We start from the raw sequence: 20,980 nt of genomic DNA, 5'->3' as shown, positions 1-20,980 counted from the left end.
AAGGCTCTATATGTTGGTCAGACTTCACCAAATACACACAGTTGGCTCCGTGTCCGCATGGGCCTGACGGTCCATTCCCCAAGCAGGGGCAAAGCAGAAGCCAGTGATTTACGTCATTCGGGGCTCCAGCGCCTGCTATGGGCTGACAGCACCTAACAGGGGGATCTCTGTTGGCAAAGCGGCCAGGTCGACCAGAGGAAGTGTTCGAGGATGCCCAAAGAGCCTGGAGGGCCCATCGGATCCGAAAATCAAGTACCCGATGGGATGGCTTAAGGGCATGAAGTGCTGGCCGGGTGTTATTCGGGATTTCCAGTCTTCAGGGACGGACCCTAAAATGACAGGGAGCCCTTTGCGCCGATCAGGAAACCCCAGAGCCAATATGGGCCTAGAAGTCAGTCAGGCAACACCAGTACCGCACAGTGCGTCCCGTATTGATATGGACCTGAGGGCGCACTTCGCAATCAACTACAAAGTCGGGTTAGCGATTTACACTAGTCGGGCCCCTGCATCAGTCAGGGGCCTGCAGTGCCTAACAGGGTCCAGTGTTTTCAACAGGTCCCGAGCCGACCAAAAGAAGTTTTCGATAAGGCCTGAAGAAGGGCCTGAACGGCCCAGCGGAACCGACAATCAGGGCTCGGTTGGAGGACTTTAAACCTCGAAGGACTCCCTGTAGGCTAAATAAAGAATCGCGACCCGTAGGATCGTATCCTTAATTGTCAGTCGGAGGCAGGACGGTCAAGGATCTCGCCAAGGGGGGAAGCAAGGTTGTTGGACACATATAATTTAACCCCCTCACCCAAAAAAATCTTCAGAGTCCGGCCATCGAATTTTAAGATTCTTAGCATGCTATTTTTTATACCGAAACCCATCTTGCTGTTCGCATCCCCAGCAAACCTGGCATGCTACGTATGTGCATACGTGAAGCTCATTGACTTTCTCCAGATCATGGCGAATCCTGTCATTTTAAGGCTAAGTTTTTTCGGAAAGAAGTTGGCAAAATAAGCTAACGTTGGTTGCTACATACCAATACAATCAAGAGCTTGAACCCTAGCACATTTACAGCTAGCCGGCTGGTCCATGTGACGAGTTGATGACTGATGACAACTGCCGAGTTCCTGCTTTGTTTGTTATGAAGGAGTACAAAATATCCTAGCATTGAAAAATACCATATGAAATGGATAAGAATGTGATGCATAAGTATAATAAGTGTCACAAATTTAACAACCAACAGAAATGTCACACGACGCCGACACCGGCACGTAAGATTTTGCTCGACCGTTACGCGTGAAAATTCATCGGCGCATATCCCGCTGCTGCTCTCAGACTAAGGCACCAAGGCCAGCAATGACGAAACCTGAGCGATCATGAATGCCGCGGCAGGCCAAAAAAGGCTTCCGTTAACAACCACGGGGTCCTGAGGGCAAGTGAGAAGAACCCAAGAGCAACATGATAGGCTGCTGTACGATCGGGAGTGCCCCAGCAGGCTGACATATAGGACCCGGCCAGGGCAAAGGGCCATTTGTATAAAGGGCTGGTGTCCGTGTGCGTATCCAAGACCAGTGTGCGTGAGTGAATGCCCCTGTGCGATAAAAAGCGTTCGGGCAGGTTGACGGAAAAGGCCGCGAAGGGAGTGACGGGTCCTCCGCAATCGACCTCAAAGCGAAAGAGCCCTAGGCCACTGCAGAGGGCCACTGAGCATCGAGTGACGCAGCGCCTTATCTTATATTGGCCCCAGCAGCAGCACAAGGCCCTTCGAGGAAATAGAAAGAACCCGAAACTTAGGATACCGCATCCAAATAATCAATACCCACGACACAACGTGAAGGGCCCAAACGATCGAGTGCACCCGACCAGGTTAACAAATGTGGCCCGACAAGTGCGTGGGACCCTCCATCCAAATAGGAAGTACTAAAGACCCATTTTAGATGACCCCTGAACGGTCGAGTGTGCCCTAGCAGGGTACCACATGGAGAAACCCAGAAGGAGCATAGGGCCCTCCATTCAAATGAGAAATACCCACGGCACAATGTAGAGGACACTTGAACGATCGAGTGGGCCAGAGCAGGCTATGAGAAGGAGCCCCAACAAGAGCGTAAGGCCCTCCATACAAATAAAAAGTACCAAGACCTGGTGTAGAGGGCCCTGAAAGATCGAGTGTACACGTACAGGCTATCTCATGACCCCTGACAGGGGCGAAAAGCCCTACATTCACACGCCAATGCACAAAGTTCAGGGCCCTTCAACAATCCAGCGTGCCTGGTGAACAGGTGCCAGGTGAACGGATGGGGCCCCCGGCAATTCCGTAGGGCTCTCTATTCCAATAACGAGTACTTAGGACACAGTGTGGAGGGCCCGAACGATCAAGTATGCCCCGGCAGCGTAAAAGATGGGGGGGGGGGGCCGACAAGAGGATAGGGCTCTCCATTCAGATGAGAAATACCCACGGCACAATGTAGAGGACCCCCAACGATTGCGTGGGCCAGAGCAGAATAAAAGATAGGACCCCCACAAGGGCGCAGGGCTCTCCATTAAAAAAGAAAGCATCCAAGGCCCAAGACCCGACGAAAGAGGCCCCCCGAACGATCGAGTGCGCCCGAGCGGGTTATCAGATGGGGACCTGACAAGAGTGTAGGGCCCTCCATTCAAATAAGAAATACCCAACACTCAGTGTGGAGGGCCCCTGAACGATCGAGTGTGCCCAAGCAGGCCATCAGATGGGCCCTAACGGGAACGTAAAGCCCTGCATTCAGATACCAAAACCCAATGTGCAGGGCCCCCGAACAATCTAGTGCATCCAAGCAGGTTAACGGATAGGGCCCCCACAAGTGCATAGAGCACTCCATTCAAATAGAAAGCTCTCAAGACCTGATTTGGAGGCCCCTAAACGACCGAATCAGCCCAGGTAGGTTAACAGATGGGCCCCAGACAAGAGAGTAGGGCCCTAAGCAAGTGTCGGAAAATTGGCAGGGCCCTAGACAAATATAGAGGGCCCATGAGCACATCTTGAGTGTGCTGGTAGCTTAACTGTGACCAACATGAAGGGCCCCTGAGCAGCCGATAATACTCCGGCATGTCAACATATCGGGCCCTCGGCTCTGGCGTATAGAGCGTTTCAGGCGAATGTTAAGAATTCATGGCAGGCCCATAACTGAAAAAGAGTGCCCCGACACGCTGGCGAGAAGGGCCCATCAACAGTGCAGGGCCCTGCGAGCAAAAGCAAAGAAATGAAAAGCAACGTAAAATAGGGGCCCACAAACAGCGTAGGGCCTCTGGATAGCGTAAGCAGTCTTAAGATCTCCAAATCACCACCCTCTCATTCAGTGAAAAATGATTGTTTGCTAGAGGGCCGGTAACTTCCGCTTAGACTGTTATTGGTCGCCTGGAAGTCCAAAGACGAACCGATTTCGCTATGTTCTGTGTCCAAAAACTGCGTCCATTCTGCCAGCTATGGTCGCCCTCAGAGCAAAGGGCTCCCCCCCCCCTCGGGGCCCAAAGGGCGTGACCCCCTCCCCCTCTGGGTCCGCCTATCGTCAGAGGTCCTCTTGCACCGTTTGATGACACCTTGTCATAATGTAAGTGTCTCGGTCGGCCAGATACCACGGGCACCAAACAGTTGGCTCTCTGTCAGTCTGAACCCTAGGGGCCCATTTCATTAGACTACAGTTCCTTGCACTGTAGTCTGTGGAGGACCCATTCTGGCCAGCAGAGGGCTTATTATTGACTGTGGAGGGCCAATTTTGGCCCGCGGGGGACCCATTGTGACCTGAAGAAGAGTCATTGTTGGCTGCGGAGGGCCCATTCCGGCCTGCAGAGGGCCCATTACAAGCTGTGTGGAGCACATTTAAGTCTGTAAGGGGCGGGCCATTCTGACCTGTAGAGGGCCCATTCTAACATGCAGAGAACATATTATCGACTATGGAGGGTCCATGCCAGCCTGTAGAAGGGTTCATTCAGGTCTGCAGAAGACCCATTCTGGCATGTAAAGAGCCCATTCTGCCGTAACGAGGGCTCACTCTGGCCCGTGGATGTCCCATTCTGACCTGCAGTGGGCTCATTCTAACCCAGGGAGCTAGAATTGCTTTTGAACTAGGGTGGGAGTGAAAAATACCATCGCAAAAAGACGTGCAGGGATGACAAAATCAAGTCACAAAAGGTGGAACTTATGACCTCGTGACTGATGCTTCAGCAAATAAAGACATCTATTTCAAGTTGGCATGGACGTAAAATCATAAACCTGACAAAACTTCCTGGTTTTTAACATCTTAAGCCGTTAAAGTGAAACAGAATACATTAAAGCATAGTTATTTCATGACAATGCAATGAGCATAAACAATTATTAACACAAATAATTTGATGCTGCACTTTGCACTTCCCTTCCGCAGCACTTTAACACAAAACAAAGCAAAGAAATTCAGTAACAAAATAACAGAAAATTCAGCAAGCGTAACGCTCAAAGAAAAAACTTTGGATACCTACACATCAGCCCATCACCAAGTCAAACACAATAGACATACCTCTGGCTTTTGTTGAGATGGGGTCAAGGAAAACAACTATTTTATAACTGTTTCTTACAAAATACCAGTGCTTATTCCATGAAAGTAGCCTAACTATGCTAACGCAAAGAGACCTTACTTCATCTCATCCTGTCTAACCTGTTTGTATCACAGCAGCAGTTGTGAGCTACGGATTCTGGCACAATTTCTACTGACGCTTGCCATGCAATTAACCAATTTTTTGACATGTTGGCTTAATGATTTAAATAGGATGGTCTATTTGATACATAATAATATTGAACTCATATTATAATTGCTATGCAGCTTGGAGTATCCCTGTGTGTGTATAGTGCATATACACAGTACAGTCATTTGCCAGTCACCAAACCATGGCAACTATAGAAAACATCTGCTTAAAGCAACCATGAGGGACCACTTCAAGAACTTTGAGACAAATAATCGAAAATGTGGAACAAAATAAGCCCAATGCATGCCCTGTGGCATCATAATTTGTCTTCTGACAAAACTCGATTGATTGAAACAGAAAATGGCTAACTCTAGTTACCAATCATGTGTTCAAAGCACGTAAGGTAAGCAATCACTTGGTTCGCAGAAGGTTTACCGGCTTCTTCCTGCTCCCTCAAAACAAAAAGTCAGTACCTCTTGTGTGGTCTGCTGGCAGACAGAATCACCCACTCACCCACCAAATATAAATATCAGTCACGCCCACCAACCTACGAGATTAAAATGCGAAACAAGCAAGAGGTATGCATGATAAACACCTCCAAAGGGCAGAAATTCGCCATCAAGCACTTCTGCATTAGCTGCGTCAGCTCTGTCCCAAAGCTCTATATGGCAGTATTAGGATGGCCTTGTCAGGTAGCCTGGTGAGTTAGACACTCGAAAGGCTTAGATTTATCATTATTGAGCACCGCCATGAACCAAGAAAACGTTTAAACAAGGGTTTAACGGGGTAAAAATGGCGGTAAAAATAAGTTTCGTGGTTCAAATTGTCTCCTTTATTCCCTGTGAATTGTTCACTCTTGGGTACATATCAAACATGTTTGGGCGGCTGGCGAATTAATCCAATTTACGTATGAAATACGTACAAGTTTGCAGTTGGAAAATCTTGCAGAGAAATTGGTCAACATTTTAAGCAACACATGGTCCCTCTAAAGACCATCAAAAAGGGGGGAAGAATAAAGTGGTATCGCACTGGTATGATACTAAGAAAAAGGAAAGCAGTTAAATAAATACAAGACTGGTACTTTTCTGGCAAAATTGTGTTATCAGCTGATTTGACTTAAAATCTGTTAAAACAAGTTCTCAAATGGTGGTATTCATTTTCTAAATTTAATTTGGAAGGCATTTCTTGAATCCTTCATTCCCGCATTTCGGGAGTGATGCAGTTTAGTGGTCAAGTTTCCTCGGGGAAAGACACACGTGGAGTAAAATTATATACCAGGCCTTGCTGGTGTTTGCACTAGGCTCTGCTTTCGTGGTGCGGTGGTGAGACGAAAAAATAGGGGATGCGTGAAAACCTTGCATTTGGCACACAGCTGCCCGTTGTAATGCATTTTGTAAACAAACCAAACTTAATACGTGCAAGCGGCTGGAGTCGCTGGGGTTCTTGGGATTGGAGGTACCTAGCGCCCTTGCGCTGTGCATACATAGACATGATTAAGATGTAGGTGAGGCAGGACATAGCCATAGGTGTCTAGGTTCTGTGGAGCCTCGTTTATGCTTGGTGGTTTCAAGTGAGCTCGGTTTTGGATAACATTTGAAAACCCCAGAAAGAGAAATAGTTTGGCACGTGTGATTAGACGATGTCAGCCGGGAGTGAAAAATTCACAAAAAATATGGGGAAAAGGAGTGAAAAACTCCTCCCCATATGATGTTGCTTTACACCCAAAATCGGCAATTCTAGGAAACTGAACCTGCAGAGAGCTCAGTGGCCAACCACACCATCATTTGCAAACACAATACATGTGTTCAGTTGCGACTTTGTAAACACACATGAATAACACGAGAATCGCTCCAGCCATCACCACATTGAATCCGCCGCCAAAATCAAGACCCCGGCACGACAGCTCGTACTGGTCCCCGAGGCCTCGATAAAACTAGAGACATTTCTAAAATCGCAAGATGCCAACAAATTCCTCTAGAATTATCTACGCAAAAAGTCTCTAGCGACCTGGAAACAAATACACGCGCTATGGCATAGCTAGGCACAGTAAAAAAGATTCCTCATCCTGACTATGCCCTGAAGTTGTTCGATTCTCCTTCGATACTGAAAATTATCTGAGATGCTTTTATGTAGGGGCAGTGCCAAACGCAATTCCGGAAAATTCTTCCAACATTGCCGATAATTTTCCGAGATTATCTGCCACCCGCACGCGCTCGGCACACGCAGTTCTCTGCGCTCTGCCGGTATCCAGGTACGAAAGAGAGTACTGAAACTGCTAAAAAAAAATGTTCGGTGGCGAATCATTAAGCAACCGTTATCAGTGACGTCACACAATCAGCTGATGCGTCTCAGCAATTTAATCGGCACGACAGTAACCACACCTTGCAGCCAGCGTAGCTTCTACCTCTGTCTGCGGTACAGGTATCTAATTAAAAGAACCTTACATTGCACACAAGAAAGCTGACATTAACTCTGGCACTACTTACAATTAGTCAGGGCTGTGATTACCTGTTTAAACTATCATTAACCGGATGATACCAGAGCCAATGGCAGGTCAAAGGACATTGACATGTCCTCAGTGCACACCTCTTGCCAATGCAAGGGTGTCTTTCTACTGGCCACTGCTGGATAACATGCTCATGCAGCCTCTGAAAAGACCAGACTGTTGAATCTGTCATAGCATGTGACGCGCTAAGCATTAAGTGTAGAAATGGGTACTCTCCAGTCAGATGTTACTTTTCATGTATCAAAAATGGTTTGCAATGTTATGATTTTCTTGAAAACGTGACAAAATGTTATTTCATGTGTGTCGTTTCAGAAAATAATGCTGTTGATATCGTTAGCCCATTCATATTTTTTCGTATATCAGTGATAGTGCTCGTCAAGGATCTGCCTGTTCTCCCCGCCAGTTCTGTTGATGATTGTGGCCTGTCTTCTCAAGGAAGTGTCGTTCGTACATACATGTGCCAGCTAATGATGACGTCATTAGCAAACGAGCTGGGTTTCTGTACTCTTTATTGCATGGTATCTGTGACGTTGCTAGGATATCAAACAAACGGCAAAGGCAATCCAATACCAGCCAGAGGGCTCTGCGCGCTGATCAGGCCCCTCAGTCGATAATGGCGTACATGCCGGCCAGACGTCACCAGTAACGTACAGTCTATTCCGTGTTGGCATGGGTTTGGGGGCCATTTCCCCATACAGGGTCAAAGCCGGAGCCAGCGATTGACAAAAGTCGGGGCCCCACAGCGCCTAACAGGGTCCCGTGCCGGCAAGAGCTTCATGTCAGCCAGAGGTAGTGTTCGAGGGGGCACGAAGAGCCTTGAGTGCCCACTGGACCCGACGATCAAGGGGTCGATTGGAGGGCCTGGGAGCAGGAAGGACAGTTCGGAGTCTTATTCAGGGGCCCTGGCCTGCGGAACGACCCTCAAATGACAGTCAGAGGGACCTTTGCGTCGATCACGGACACCCTAAGCAGATATGGGTAGATATGTCGGTTAGACACCATCAGCGCCGCGCTGTCCGCTCCGTATCGGTACGGGTCTGAGGGCTCATTTCCCAATCAGCTATAAGGCCAGAGCCCGTGAATTGCACTGTTCGGAGCCCGTGTATCTGCGAGGGACCCACAGCGCCTAACAGACGGCCCTGTGCTTGCAGGGGACCCCTAGCCAACCGAGGGCAGTGTTTAATTAGACCCGGAAAGGGGCCCAACGGAACCAACTATCAAGGGCCCGGTTGGAGGGCGTAAGGGCGCAAAGGACTGCTGTGGGTCACGCAAAGAATCGCAGCCCGTAGATTCGTGACCTGAAGCATCATTACGAGGTCCTGCACCTGAACAGCTGATTTCCCCTCAGTCTGAACCCGGGGTGCCCATTGCCCAAGCGGGAGCAGGACTGGTGACCACGATTTACCTTGGTCTGGATCCTTGGATTGTGTGGCGGTTGTGGCGGTCAGGGGCCCAAAGTGCATAACAGGGTTCAGGTATTGGCTTGTGACCGCTAGTCGGTCACGGGCTTTGTATGAAGAAGTCCGAAGAGGGGCCGGCCGGAGGGCCCCTCAGGACTCAAGATCAATGACCCGATTGGACTCGGCACAGCCCCCACCTGAAGTACCGTGACCTGAAATGTCAGTCAGAGGGTTTCTATAAGGGCCCTCTTATTGGGGTTTGCTGTCCCCTTTATAAAGGGCCCCGACACGGAGCCAAATAGTCGGCTCCATGTCCGTCTTAGTCCCTGAGGCCTATTTCGCAAGCAGGAACAAGGTCGGTGCCCGCGATTTGTAATGTGCAGGGTATCTGACACAATGAGGGGCCCCTGTGTCGGTCAGGGGCCATGGTGCCCAACAGGGGCCGTGTGGCGATAAGTGCCTCGAGTCGGCCACGGCTACACCACGAGGCGACTTCGTAAATCTCAACCTCCATGAACAGTTAGTCGCTTTTGGAAACGCGGCAATTGTTTGGTGTCCCAACGGCGTTATCAACAACATGGCGTAGTAAAGGATAAATAAGTATTCGCTGGGCTTTGACGTCATCATCAGCTGGCACTTGTGTTGACGAACCCAGACCACTTGAGAGATGCGCAGCACATCTACCAACAGCACTAGTGGTGCAAAAGCGGGGCTTCGCGACCGACGCCGCTATTTCTCATGTGTGCAATGTATGAGTGGATTTAGGGTATGAACAGCATGATTTTCTAAAACAGTATCCCTCAAATATCGTATTGTCTAGTTTTCAAGATAATCATATGATTGTAACCTATTGTTGTTGGTCCTAAAGTAGTGCCCAGTTACAGATGAAGTGGCCTGTGGGTAAATGGGGTGGGGGCACAACCAATAAACTAGACATAGTGTATATGACTTTTAATGTGAAGTGGCCAAAATGCTTATTCCTTCAAGCCTGCTGCTGACTGGCCTAATCTATCCATCACTTTGTTAGTAGCATATGATGTGTGATATCGAAACCACATCATAAACAAATGTGTTAGCATATACATTGTTTATTTGATAAACATCAATTGCCACAACCAATAGAAGTGGCTGATAATGATGACTCACGCAATGTTAGTTGACAGTATGGCTGCTCCAATGTTGCCGGCTTTTGCTTTAGCAGAGGCGGTCTATTAAAAGTCTGTTTGTGACATATTTCATATGTTGTGATGTCACTCAGTCATGCCGTCGTTTATATTTTAATGGGTATACTGAATGATCCTAATGAATTTTACCCCTAGGACATTACAGGGAAATCATGAATGGCAGTAATAGATTGGCAGCAGAGAAACAGAAGATAGTCCAGGAGAAATGTTTGGCCATACTCACAGGAATGCTGAAGGATGATGACAACAAGTACTGTGTTGACTGTGATGCCAAAGGTGAGGTCATTGTAGTCCAGGTAGATATTGATGATGTTGTCTATTTTAATTGCAAGCCACGTGCCAGGAAAGCACGTTATCATGATCGTAATGCATGTAGTGTGGTAACATCACTTAACAGGTGCCTGTCAGCTGCCATATGCTCATCAGTGAGGTAGATGGTCCTCATTCATGTCATGCTCCAGTTGTTCCCATCATGTCTCTTGGCCAGAAAACAGTGCTACGGCCAGCAGTGTGGTTGATGATGATTTGAGGCACTAGGGCACACAGGCATCAATGGTCATTTTGTGCCTGTAACAGCTAGTCATGCTGTTTTGAATGCCACTGGGATGTCCACAAACATTATGGATATAAACTAGGAGTCTTTTTCTTCTGCTCAAAATCAGCCTGCCTGTCCACAGTCATGACTGATTGTTCCTGGGTTTTTCCCCCCAGGTGATGTCTCCCTAGGATCTGGGGGCCCCACAGATCCCCTCCCTGACCTTGACTGACCTTAACCAAGATTTATTGCAATGGTCCCTGCCCTAGTTGTGTGTGACTCAGGCAACTAAACTTTTAGTGTGGAATGAGTTCTGCTTTGGCCAGATTCAGACTCAGATTGTGCCAGCTACACTGAATGTCTAACTGAATCGGATTTTGAATTGGTCTGAATAGGTTGCAGCATAATCAGGATAGATTAGCTTCTGCCTTTAAAGTACCTGACTCACAAAATAGGCATAAGGTTGTGGGGCAATTCAAACCATGCAGCAGAAGATTTGGATCTCATTCCCATTTTCCACAGTCATGCTGGAGTACATTAAGCTTCGACTCTGTTCACTTTGATTTGGATTTGTGATTGGTTCCACCAAAATGAAGCCTGCAAGTCTGATCCCATCATGACACATTTTCTAAAAGATAGATGCAGATTTAGTATACATTAATGACCCTCCGCAGCATAGTCAGTTCTCCTCAGAATCAGTGACCCTCAGCTACTCCTCTGCGCTGACCGTCACATGGCTGCTGTGTCCCGCAGGTCCTCGCTGGGCCTCCTGGAACCTTGGCGTCTTCCTCTGCATTCGGTGCGCGGGCATCCACAGGAACCTGGGTGTGCACATCTCCAAGGTCAAGTCAGTCAACCTGGACACATGGAAGCCAGAGCAGGCAGTGGTGAGTGGATCGTGGTGGAGGCTTGGCCATGGAGCAGCCAGCACCCATCATGCTTGCTGCTGTCGCCCTTTGTTGTATTGGATAGATGGGATCTTGGTTATTTGTTATGTTAAGACTGTTCCAGCTGTTCAGTCAGTCGAGCACTGAACACCTGATAGCCAGTGTTGTAGACAATGTGGATTGTTTTTGTTGTTGTTGTTGCAACTTGTTGATCAACAACGATGAATTGGCGCTTTTGAATCATAACTAGATTATTTTGCTGGTCAGGCAGTCAACTGACCATTGTTTATGAGAGGTTCAGGCTGGCACAGGCTGGTCATGCCACAACATTGCATGGTACACCATAATATTTCGGCCAGTTACCTATTATACTGGACTTGCTGTACTGGGTGGTGGTGTCAGGATTTTTGTAAAAAGCTATGTGAGGCAAAGGACTAGTACAAAACCCGCTTGTGGAAAATATTTTGTAAAAAAATTATTGAGATAAATCAGTAAAATTAGTTTTATAGGCAGGTGCCTGCACAATATCATGGACAATCACGCACTTTGATGAGGTGTGAGGATATGTTGAATGCCTCACGTAAGCATTAAAACTCGCTACAGGTGCACATACTTCATTTGTTGCTATTATGAACGTTGTATTTGACACTTCGAGAAACATAACGCCATGTTATTGTGACATCACGCCATGTAGTTGTGAGTCAAATGCTGGAGATGAATGCATCTCAATTAGCTTAAACATCACAATCCGTGCTCAATTTGCAATGCAGCAGCAATCAGCCCTTAGGACCTACTGAAGACCATTACATCTTGTTCCGTTTTGTTCTTTTCATGCCCGAAGTCTTTCGCGGCCGCCTCAAGTTCTTCATTTTTCTCGTTTTCTACCGCGTTCCGCTAGCTCCTCACCAGAAACGGAGTCCGCTATAATCGTTGCTGTAGGTGCAGTGCCAGTGACACTGTAGGGGGGGGGGGGGGGGGGGCAGTGACGCGCCGTTTAGATGTAGAAACCAATCCCCATACTCAACCGCTGTCCACCCATCCCGATGAATGTCACGCAAGCGGCCATGCAGGGACATGCCCTACCCAGGCTCGATCCTCGACGACCGGTATGCCGGCGCCGTGCCCGAACACGTGTAGGTGTTGTCACAATAAACTCCTTTCCTAGCGTGTTGTTACGCCGTGACCCCGCGCCCACCTGTTGCCCGAACAGCGCCCCTGATGCGCCACATCGCCTCCGAGCCGCCATCCGCCCGTGCGTCGACCTCGGGCCACTCTCCCGGTACAGCGCAGCTGTGGGGGTGTGACGGTCGTGGTCGCTGCTCGGAGCGCGGCCCCGCCAGCAGACAGCAGACGCGGTGTCAAATTGCGGACGCTGTGCTGGGCCAGCTTGCGTTTCTAATGACGGCTCGTGGCACGCGGACCCGCCGGGCGTCCGGCACTTTGGCGCAGTTTGCTGGGTTCTGGCACGGGTTGTCAACGATGATGCTGTCTGGTGACATATTTCGCGTGAACTTAATTGGGTACGTCCGGCCGAACCCGGGCCAAATGCTAAGCAGCCCTCGGCTTCTGCGAACTAGGTGGAGCTATCTAGGTCAGCTCCATCTCTATCCCTCCCCCTCCCTCCCTCCAAGTGACCCCCTGTCCCCCTGTAGTCTCGTATGGTCGGAGTAAAACATTAGGCTTTCCACACGGTCACGTGGCATACGTGTGTAGCTCTGTGCCAATCTGGCACCTTTTTTGGAGGTGAGAGGCATCGATTTGTTTTTCACGTGAAATGGGGATGGACGCCATGTGTACAATTTTCCTATCCTTCAACAGATTGTTAGCATTCTTGAATGATTTGGCAGATTACAGCTGTCTTTATGCAGCTATGTTAAGTTGTAGCTCAAGTGCAGTCAAAACAGACGTTAGTCACGTTTGGATGTTGTTCGGAAAACCACTGTTTATCCAAGTCACCAGTTTTGCTTCAAATGATGATTCAGTTGTGCGCAAGTGCGCCCCTTCACCATTGGCCTTACATCCTTACATCTCGCAACGTCTCAGCCTTTCAACACAACGGTCCGCTGAAGTTCTGCGCAGTCGTGCTGATCCGCCCAACCGTCACCAGTCCGCCGCTCGCCGAGCAGCGGCCGGGAGCGCTCTGTCCCCCTCGTCCCACGTCCGAGGCGCCTCTCGCCCCCCTGAGCGGGACCTGGCGCTGCCGCAGGCGCTCCAGCAGATGGGCAACAGCCGGGCGCGCGCCGTGTACGAGGCCAACCTGCCGGACAACTTCCGCCGGCCGCAGACGGACTCGGCGCTCGAGTCGTTCATCCGCGCCAAGTACGAGCACAACAAGTACACGGCGCGCGAGTGGGTGCCGCCCCGGCTACCCAAGGTCGGTATTCGCCCGCCTCCCCCCCTCCCCCCGCCGCCTACTCATGACGGGGGCGTTCTCCGTGTCTCGCCAGGCGTTGGCATTGTCACAGCTGGCGGTCCGTTGGGTGGTGCGCACTGAGCTGGGACAGGGTATGGCGCTTTCGCATAGGTGCTCTGCAGAGCCGTGTCGCCCCGGATGGCTACTTTTTTACATTCGTCTTGCATAGACGAGATATTACTCGATAATTTGAAGTGTGTGTTGTTGGCCCAAGGTAATCATGTGACGCTATCCCGTTGTTTAATGAAAACAAATAAATTATATATATATATATATATATATATATATATATATATATACACGCATGCATTTTTAATTAAAAACAACTGCTGACTCCGCATTGACGAGCTTTTTTATACATTGTTCGAGTTTTTCTTTTTTTTCTTTTCGGGGCTTTTCGAAGAACAGTATCGTTAAGATAAAAGATAGTTCGTACAAAAGCACGCACATATTCGCCAGTCTGGGCATTCTTACGTTTCGAGATCTCATCATCGGAGAAGTATGAATGGCACGAGAAATAAGTTTTGAGGTGCATCACTATCTTGAGAACATCTTTAAGTACGGAGAAGTCAGCTGAAGTAAGACCAAATCGAAGTAAAACAAAATCCTGTTGTTACTTTGTTACGTATAAAATACGCCCCTAGTTTGGTAATACACTCATCCATCAGGCCCCCCAAGTTAAGGATGTTGCGATGGGCTCTCTTCTTGGGCCTTTATTCGCCATTTTCTTTACGGGACATGCAGCAGCCGACACACTACAAAATGACGACATAAGATCGGACATTTACTATCGCTATGCGGACGATAATTTTGCGGCGGTCAGGGACACTGACCAACTAGGACGTCGCAAAAATATCTTTGAATGGCAATCTGGTTTAAAATTCACAAAAGAACTACGTTTGCAAATATAATGCCCTTTCTTGACGTGACTGTTGATTGACGAGAAGAACGACTTAGAACGACGGTATACCAGAAGCAGACTAACATCAGATGGTGTTTAAGTGCTGACAGTGAGCGTCCTCGATGCCACAAAATTAGTGTCATACGGCCATTCCTCAGACGTGGGTTTAAGCATTGCCCTGATTGGACAGGATCGCGTTAGGAATTGGCCTGAATCAATCAGATCACAAAAGAGACATTGTCATTTATTTTGCAATGGGGAAATCTCCAACTTTCCTACGATAGACAGCTCAGACAAACCGGACTTAACTAAAGCGGACCAGTTTTTTATATCAATTCAGATGTAACCGGGAAGGCTGCAAATTTCGTCCCATTACTTACATTCGGCGTAACCACAATAGCACTCTTACGACGCCTGACAATGCACTTACGTCACAGGGCACTCCCAGAGCACACACTACACGAACATGACAGGACATTGGCACGACAACAACTGACGGAGAACATTGGCATGCTTCAGACGTACAATGACAGAAGACCCAATCAAATTTGGGGAAACATTTTTAGTAAGGAATTCTCTCCAGCCCTAAGCAAAGCCTTGTACAACCCTTGAGTTATTAGGTGATGGGCGGTTGGTACCATAGATGTACTTGTGGCAATGTGTGTGTGTGTGTTGTTGTTATTATGGGTGCATTTTATGTGTATTAAAGTGACAGTAGGATTTTGTCTTACTTCAACTTGGTCTTACTTTGGGTGTCGTTTCCGTAGTACTAAGATGTTCTCAAGATAGTGATGAACAGTTTTAGTCCTTAAAAACTCAAAACTTATTTCTTGCGTCAGTTTTCGTGCCATTCTTTCTCCGACTATGAGATAGGATTTCGAAATGTAAGAATGTACTGATTGACGAACATATGAGTGATTTTTCGGGAAAGTTCTTTTATCGGGGCGATGCTGCTAAAACAAAAGCCAGGAACTGGAATGACGCAGATCATTCGATCGAAAAAAGCCCATCAGTGCGGAGTCAGCGGTCGTTATTAATTAAACGTGCTCCGAAGAAGATATTCTGCTAAGAGATGCCGATATATATATATATATATATATATATATATATATATATATATATATGTAAACATACCGTAGACGTTTCATGTTGTGTGTTACTGCTCTGTGCAGCGCATGTCTGCGTTCACTCTCCGTGTCATTGATTTTCCTATACACAAGTGCGGATCAAGGCGACCGCTGAGCCCGAAGTCCTTTGCAGGTGAACTGGGACGCTGAGATTGACGCCATGATCAGGGACCAAAAGCACAGGAAGGGCTCGCGCGGCCGGGTGGAGAGTCCGGCGCCGCTGCTGACCAAGCCGCTGGCGGCGCCCTCTCCCGTGGCCTTGCCGCGGTCACCGCCGCCCCTCAGGCCAAGGAGGTCAAGACCAAGGAGACGCCGGCGGTGCTCGACCGGCCGCCGCTGCCAGCGCGCCGCAGATCTGCTCGGGCTAGGTATGCTCATTTTGACGACCCGAACATCCTGTGCGACGACATTGGACGCGATTGCAGTCAGTGGGCGTGACTCGTCCGTCCCGTCCGGCTCGAGACCGCCTCGGTTTGTGGGAGAGTGGCATTGTGACACGCGCCCTGTGCGCTTTCCCCCGGTCGTGTGTGGTGCCCTGTCGGCCGTCCCATGTAATGTGAGCGCCCTGTCTGCCGTCCCTTGTGTGTGAGTCGCGCCCTGTCTGCCGTGCCCATGTCTGTGTGAGTGGCGCGCTGTCTGCCGTCCCCTGTCTGTGTGAGTGGCGCCCTGTCTGCCGTCCCCGTCTGTGTGAGTGGCGCCCTGTCTGCCGTCCCATGTCTGTGTGAGTGGCGCCCTGTCTGCCGTCCCATGTCTGTGTGAGTGGCGCCCTGTCTGCCGTCCCCTGCCTGTGTGAGTGGCGCCCTGTCTGCCGTCCCCTGCCTGTGTGAGTGGCGCCCTGTCTGCCGTCCCCTGCCTGTGTGAGTGGCGCCCTGTCTGCCGTCCCCTGCCTGTGTGAGTGGCGCCCTGTCTGTCGTCCCATGCAGTGTGAGTCGCGCTCTGTCTGCCGTCCCATGTAGTGTGGACCGCGTTGTCAGCTGGCCCGCAGCGTCGGGCCGCCGCTACCTCCGCTGATGCCCAGCCTCTGTCGCAGACACGCCATCTCCTGCTCCGGCGGACGATGGGGGTGGCTCGGCCGACCCCTTCGGCGACTTCCTGAGCGCCGCACCGGCTGCTGCGCCCGCGGTGAGTGTTGCTGTGTCACATCCGCCCGTCGCCCGCGCCTGGCTGTTGCATGAATGACATTGCAACAATGTGATGCATGATGGGGCCCAACAGCTATATGAAATACAGCGACTTGCTTGCCGCGCTTATGCAATTTTAGCGACTTACTTTGCCGCACCTTTGCATTAAGATCCTTAGCGGCGGTATTGTTGCCAGGTTATTGTCATGTAGGTAGCTGTGCCTCAACCTGCAGTTGAAATATAGGTTATTGACCAAACGTATCTTGAAGTCGTAAGTTAGTTCAGCGTTGACAAGACAAAGTCGAGATTGTGGCGGGAGAGGTGTGGTCTGGTCGTCAAACTGAAGCGGACGGATCGCCCGCCGGCCTGTTAACATCCCCGGCCCGTGCGGCTGAGGTCCGTTCTCACACGTGGGGTCGCGCCGCAGCCGCCGGCGGCCGCCCCGTCCGGCGGCGACTCCCAGCTGCTCTCGGAGGAGGCCAGCTTCTTCAGCCAGCCGGCCGAGTCGGCCGCCGGCGGCGCCGCCGCCAAGGTCATGTCGCGGGACTCCATCCTGGCGCTGTACGGCCAGTCGGCCGCCGGCGCCGCGCCGCCAGGTAACGTGCCTCCGTCTCGTTCTGTCCCCGCCGCCGTTGAGAGACAAATGCGTCTCCGGCCAGTGGGCGTGTTCGCGGCAGGTGGCGACGGTTCGGAGACGCCCGCTCGTCGGCGGCTGCTCGGGCGGCGCGTTGCTCTGCGGTCGGTGCGCCGGGCGTGACGAACGTGCAGCGAGGCGCGAACGGCTGTGATGTGTTACGCTTTGGTCCAGAGCTTGTTCGTCACGGATTGTTATGGGTTCAGTTTTCGTTGGCTGTGCATGTTACCAGCGTTATTGCGGCAACAACCTTGCACTGCACTTGGCGTCGATTATTGCCAAACAAGCTGCACGTGTCTATAACCACCACGATACTTAATAAGCACACTGCGCCGCCAACAGGCGGCGGTGTCCTCGGAGCATATGCCGGCATGCCGCCCGCCAGCTCTGGAGTAGGGTTCCCCCAGCAGCAGCAGCAGCAGCAGCCGCCGGTCGGCTACCCGGCCGCCCAGAGCTTCAGCATGGGATACCCGGCGCCGCAGCAGCAGCCGCAGCAGTTTCAGCCACAAGTCGGCGCCTTCCACGCGGCTCCAGTATCAGGTGGGCGACGGAGCGGCGTCAGTGCGCATCGAGCGTGCGTTTAGTGTCGTTCAAAGGAGAAAAAAACGTAGGCTGCTTTTTATCAAAATGAACCAATCGTCCTCAAATAGCTGTTGTCAATATGGTCGTGTTACCATCCTTAGACTTCCTACATGAGACCATGCAATGTCGGCTACCGCAAACTTTTTACAGAAGTATGTTCTATGTGGCCAGGAGATCCAGCTTAGCTTAGTTGCGTGATGTGCAACTTTCAGCATTTTTTCATAATCCAAGGTGGCGGCCGCCGCCATATTGAACTTTGGTCCGGTGTCAAAGTTTTTTTTTTCTCGGTGTCTTGGAGGTTCGTGGGATACCGGTTTTGAGGGGTGCTGTGTGGCAGGGAGTTCATTTCTGCAGTTATCTGTAATGTGTGAGGTCAAAGTCAAGACCAATCGAAATCCAAAGGTCAGACTTGATCATGAATCACTAAAATTCCCAGTATTGATCGATATATGGTGTTTTGTTTGTTTTGTGGTTGTGTGATACATCGTCTGGACATCAATGCACGGACCAACGTCTTTACGGGTGTAATGGTAGTGCATTGTATGTATACGAGGCAAGTGCATGCAGACACATAGTCCCCAGAATGTGGGAAGTCCCCGCCCTTACCCTGAAGCTTGTTTTGGTCAGGTTAGCTTTTCTTTCGCTTGGGTGCCAGCTGTCCAGATGTCTCCCGTCTCAGCAGTATGAGTGTCCCACATCGATATGGACGGTGTCCACGGGCGACTGATATTTTGGTCTGCGTTCGTGTGTGGCGTCTGATTTTTGTCCCGCTTTGAAGTGTGCATTTGACTGCCTAGACCGGCGCTGCATCTGAACAGAACTAGCACTGTGGTTTTGAGACCAGTGGCTATGAAGAACAAAGCTAACTCTCGCAGATGGAGTGGTGCGGAAGAGCACTGATCCACCGGCGGTGGTGGAGTCTGTTCAGAGTTGGGAATGAGAGCAAAATTGGCTTCCAGGTGGTTTCTTATGAAACGCCATGATATTTATGATGATCATTTTCAATGTGGGAGTGGGGTTAAATAGTTCCCAGCTTCGAGCGGGCGTCCGTTTCGCCCTCCTTTACAATCTCCCACACCTGCGATAAATGCGCTGCATTTCGAACATAAGCACAGCCCACCCTTGGGCCGAAATTGAATTCACTTGTCCTGTCATGTACAAATAGATGAACCTCCGTCAACTCAAATTCAGGATTTGGAAACATCGTAGTAATATTCAGGAAAAACCCGTGATGACCCCCAATAAAACAAAAAGCAAAAACAAAACAACGTATCGCCTCGATAAAGATAAGGACGTATCATACGCTGGCAAATCAGCTCTCTTGGTGAGCTTAACAGCCAAAAATCGTGCTATTCACTCGGGACCTCGAGAAAAGGTTTCCTCGAGATTTCAAAAGAAGCGTGAAGGGAAACCTAGACTCCAGCCTAGCACCGAGACCACTCGTCCCTTTTGCAGCAGCAGCAGCAGCAGCAGCAGCAACCATACATGGCGGGGCCGGGCGCTTACAGCCACAACCAGTCGATGCCAGCCATGCCGCCTACCAATCTACCGCAGAACGGGTACCCGCAGGTGAGTGGCTGGTCCGCTCGGACGCACCTGCCAGACGCACCGACGCGTCGCAGATCGTGTCGAGACGCGTGATGCGCATGCGCGCACAGGTGCGATCCTCGGGTGGCGGGCTTTTCTTGCAAAGCTTGTTGACATCATTTATATGATTTTCCCTCGACTTGAGATTCATTGAAATGGGGACGCCAAGGTCGCATGCTCTGGGAAAAATCGTCGGACCACGGCTCAAAGATTTTCAAGTGATACACTGAAGTGTTTTTATACTAACTACCTTACTTTATACTAGCACCTTACCACGGACTCCCTAAAGGCTGATAGAGCTCGTAAAAGCATCAACTGCGCTAATATGTAGTGCATGGAGTAGACATCTGGACGCTACAAACGTGTCTTGGTGGGCAGTGCAGCACGACTGACGGTCACTAGCAGGACGACTGGGAGGAACTGATTGTCAAAGATCGGCTGGAATGGGATTATGCACCCAACCAAGCCGTCACAACATAAACTTGACGCAAAATATCGTGCGCCCACCGGCAGGAGCAAACGTACATCTGACACAACTTCTGCTTCCAGCTGCACCAGCAGATGGCCGGCATGACAATGGGACACCAGCAGATGCCGCTGGGCGGCACGCCCACGTCCTACGCTCCGCTGGGCAGCGGCGCCCCGCTCAGCGGGCCGCTCTGGCAGTAACGAGCCGGGCCGCTAGGGTATCAACTGGTGGCCCAGTCAGTGGGCGGCGGCCGCGGGCGGGTCGGGCCAGTACCGGGCCTGCCCGACAGCGCATCAGTTATTCCGCAATTGTGGGTAGACGTGTCGGTGCCGGTGTCGTGGCGGGTTTTATTCCGAGTGTCGGCGGCGGCGCCGCCGCGTGTCGCTCTCGCTGAGGGAGCGGGACGGTCGTAGCCGCGCCGGCACCGCTGCCAGTGTCCGGTCCTGTCTCCGGCGGCGCTCGGAAGTACAATATCGTCGCTGCGTCCGACCCGGGCGCGCGGGGCACGTGGTGCGCCGCCTCGCGCTCCGACGCGCCGTGATTGTGGACCGCCGCGGCCGTCCGTGACAGCGACAGCGCGGCTGGGGCGTGACGTCACGGTCCGGCGCCCGACGCGGGCCGCGGGTGTTAACGTTCCGTCGGGGCGGCGCGGGTCATAGTATTTATTCTTGAGCGCCGCTCCCCAGCTCGCGGTCGGGCCAGGTCGTGACCACCGGCGCCGACCGGCCAGCCACGCTGGGACCAGCTCTCTGCGACTTTCCAATAAACCGAACCGGCGTACAACCCCAGGCGCCGCTGTGTTGGCCGTCTCGAGCTCTTGTTGGTTGGAGAGCGCCAGGCGCTGCGTTGTATCAGAGCGGTATTCGATTGCGTCTTACAGAACATATTTCCAAGCCCCGACAGCACTCCCAGAGATTTATCCCCGTCCAAATGCTTAATCGCTGTGACTTGGCC

The 20,980-nt window shown here is 50.8% G+C and overlaps 2 protein-coding genes and 1 long non-coding RNA gene across 3 annotated transcripts; all 3 read left to right on the top strand.

Annotated features, from left to right (window-relative positions):
* Window positions 1–9,254: 9,254 nt before the first annotated feature.
* On the top strand, window positions 9,255–15,889 carry LOC119096649 (stromal membrane-associated protein 1-like; the record flags this gene model as incomplete). The annotated part of the gene is made up of 5 exons (XM_037219548.1): window positions 9,255–9,352; window positions 9,906–10,046; window positions 11,059–11,192; window positions 13,399–13,566; window positions 15,767–15,889. Coding segments are annotated over exons 2-5 (549 nt in total), but the record flags the coding sequence as incomplete, so codon positions are not given.
* Window positions 15,890–16,834: 945 nt separating this feature from the next.
* On the top strand, window positions 16,835–18,759 carry LOC119096648 (protein EARLY FLOWERING 3-like). Its single transcript, XM_037219547.1, has 4 exons — window positions 16,835–16,873; window positions 17,182–17,350; window positions 17,731–17,928; window positions 18,749–18,759. Exons 1-4 carry the CDS (start codon window positions 16,835–16,837, stop codon window positions 18,757–18,759), a joined length of 417 nt encoding a protein of 138 aa, XP_037075442.1.
* A 669-nt stretch (window positions 18,760–19,428) lies between these two features.
* On the top strand, window positions 19,429–20,829 carry LOC119096996 (uncharacterized). Its single transcript, XR_005094113.1, has 2 exons — window positions 19,429–19,539; window positions 20,107–20,829. It is a non-coding gene; the product is annotated as an uncharacterized LOC119096996 (long non-coding RNA).
* The last annotated feature ends 151 nt before the right edge of the window (window positions 20,830–20,980 follow it).

This window comes from Pollicipes pollicipes, unplaced genomic scaffold (assembly GCF_011947565.3).
Source record: "Pollicipes pollicipes isolate AB1234 unplaced genomic scaffold, Ppol_2.1 Scaffold_4295;HRSCAF=5057_pilon_pilon_pilon, whole genome shotgun sequence".
NCBI classification, from domain to species: Eukaryota; Metazoa; Arthropoda; class Thecostraca; order Pollicipedomorpha; family Pollicipedidae; genus Pollicipes; species Pollicipes pollicipes.
The sequence above is the reverse complement of the archived record's forward strand: the minus strand, read 5'-3'. Positions and strand labels throughout refer to the sequence as shown.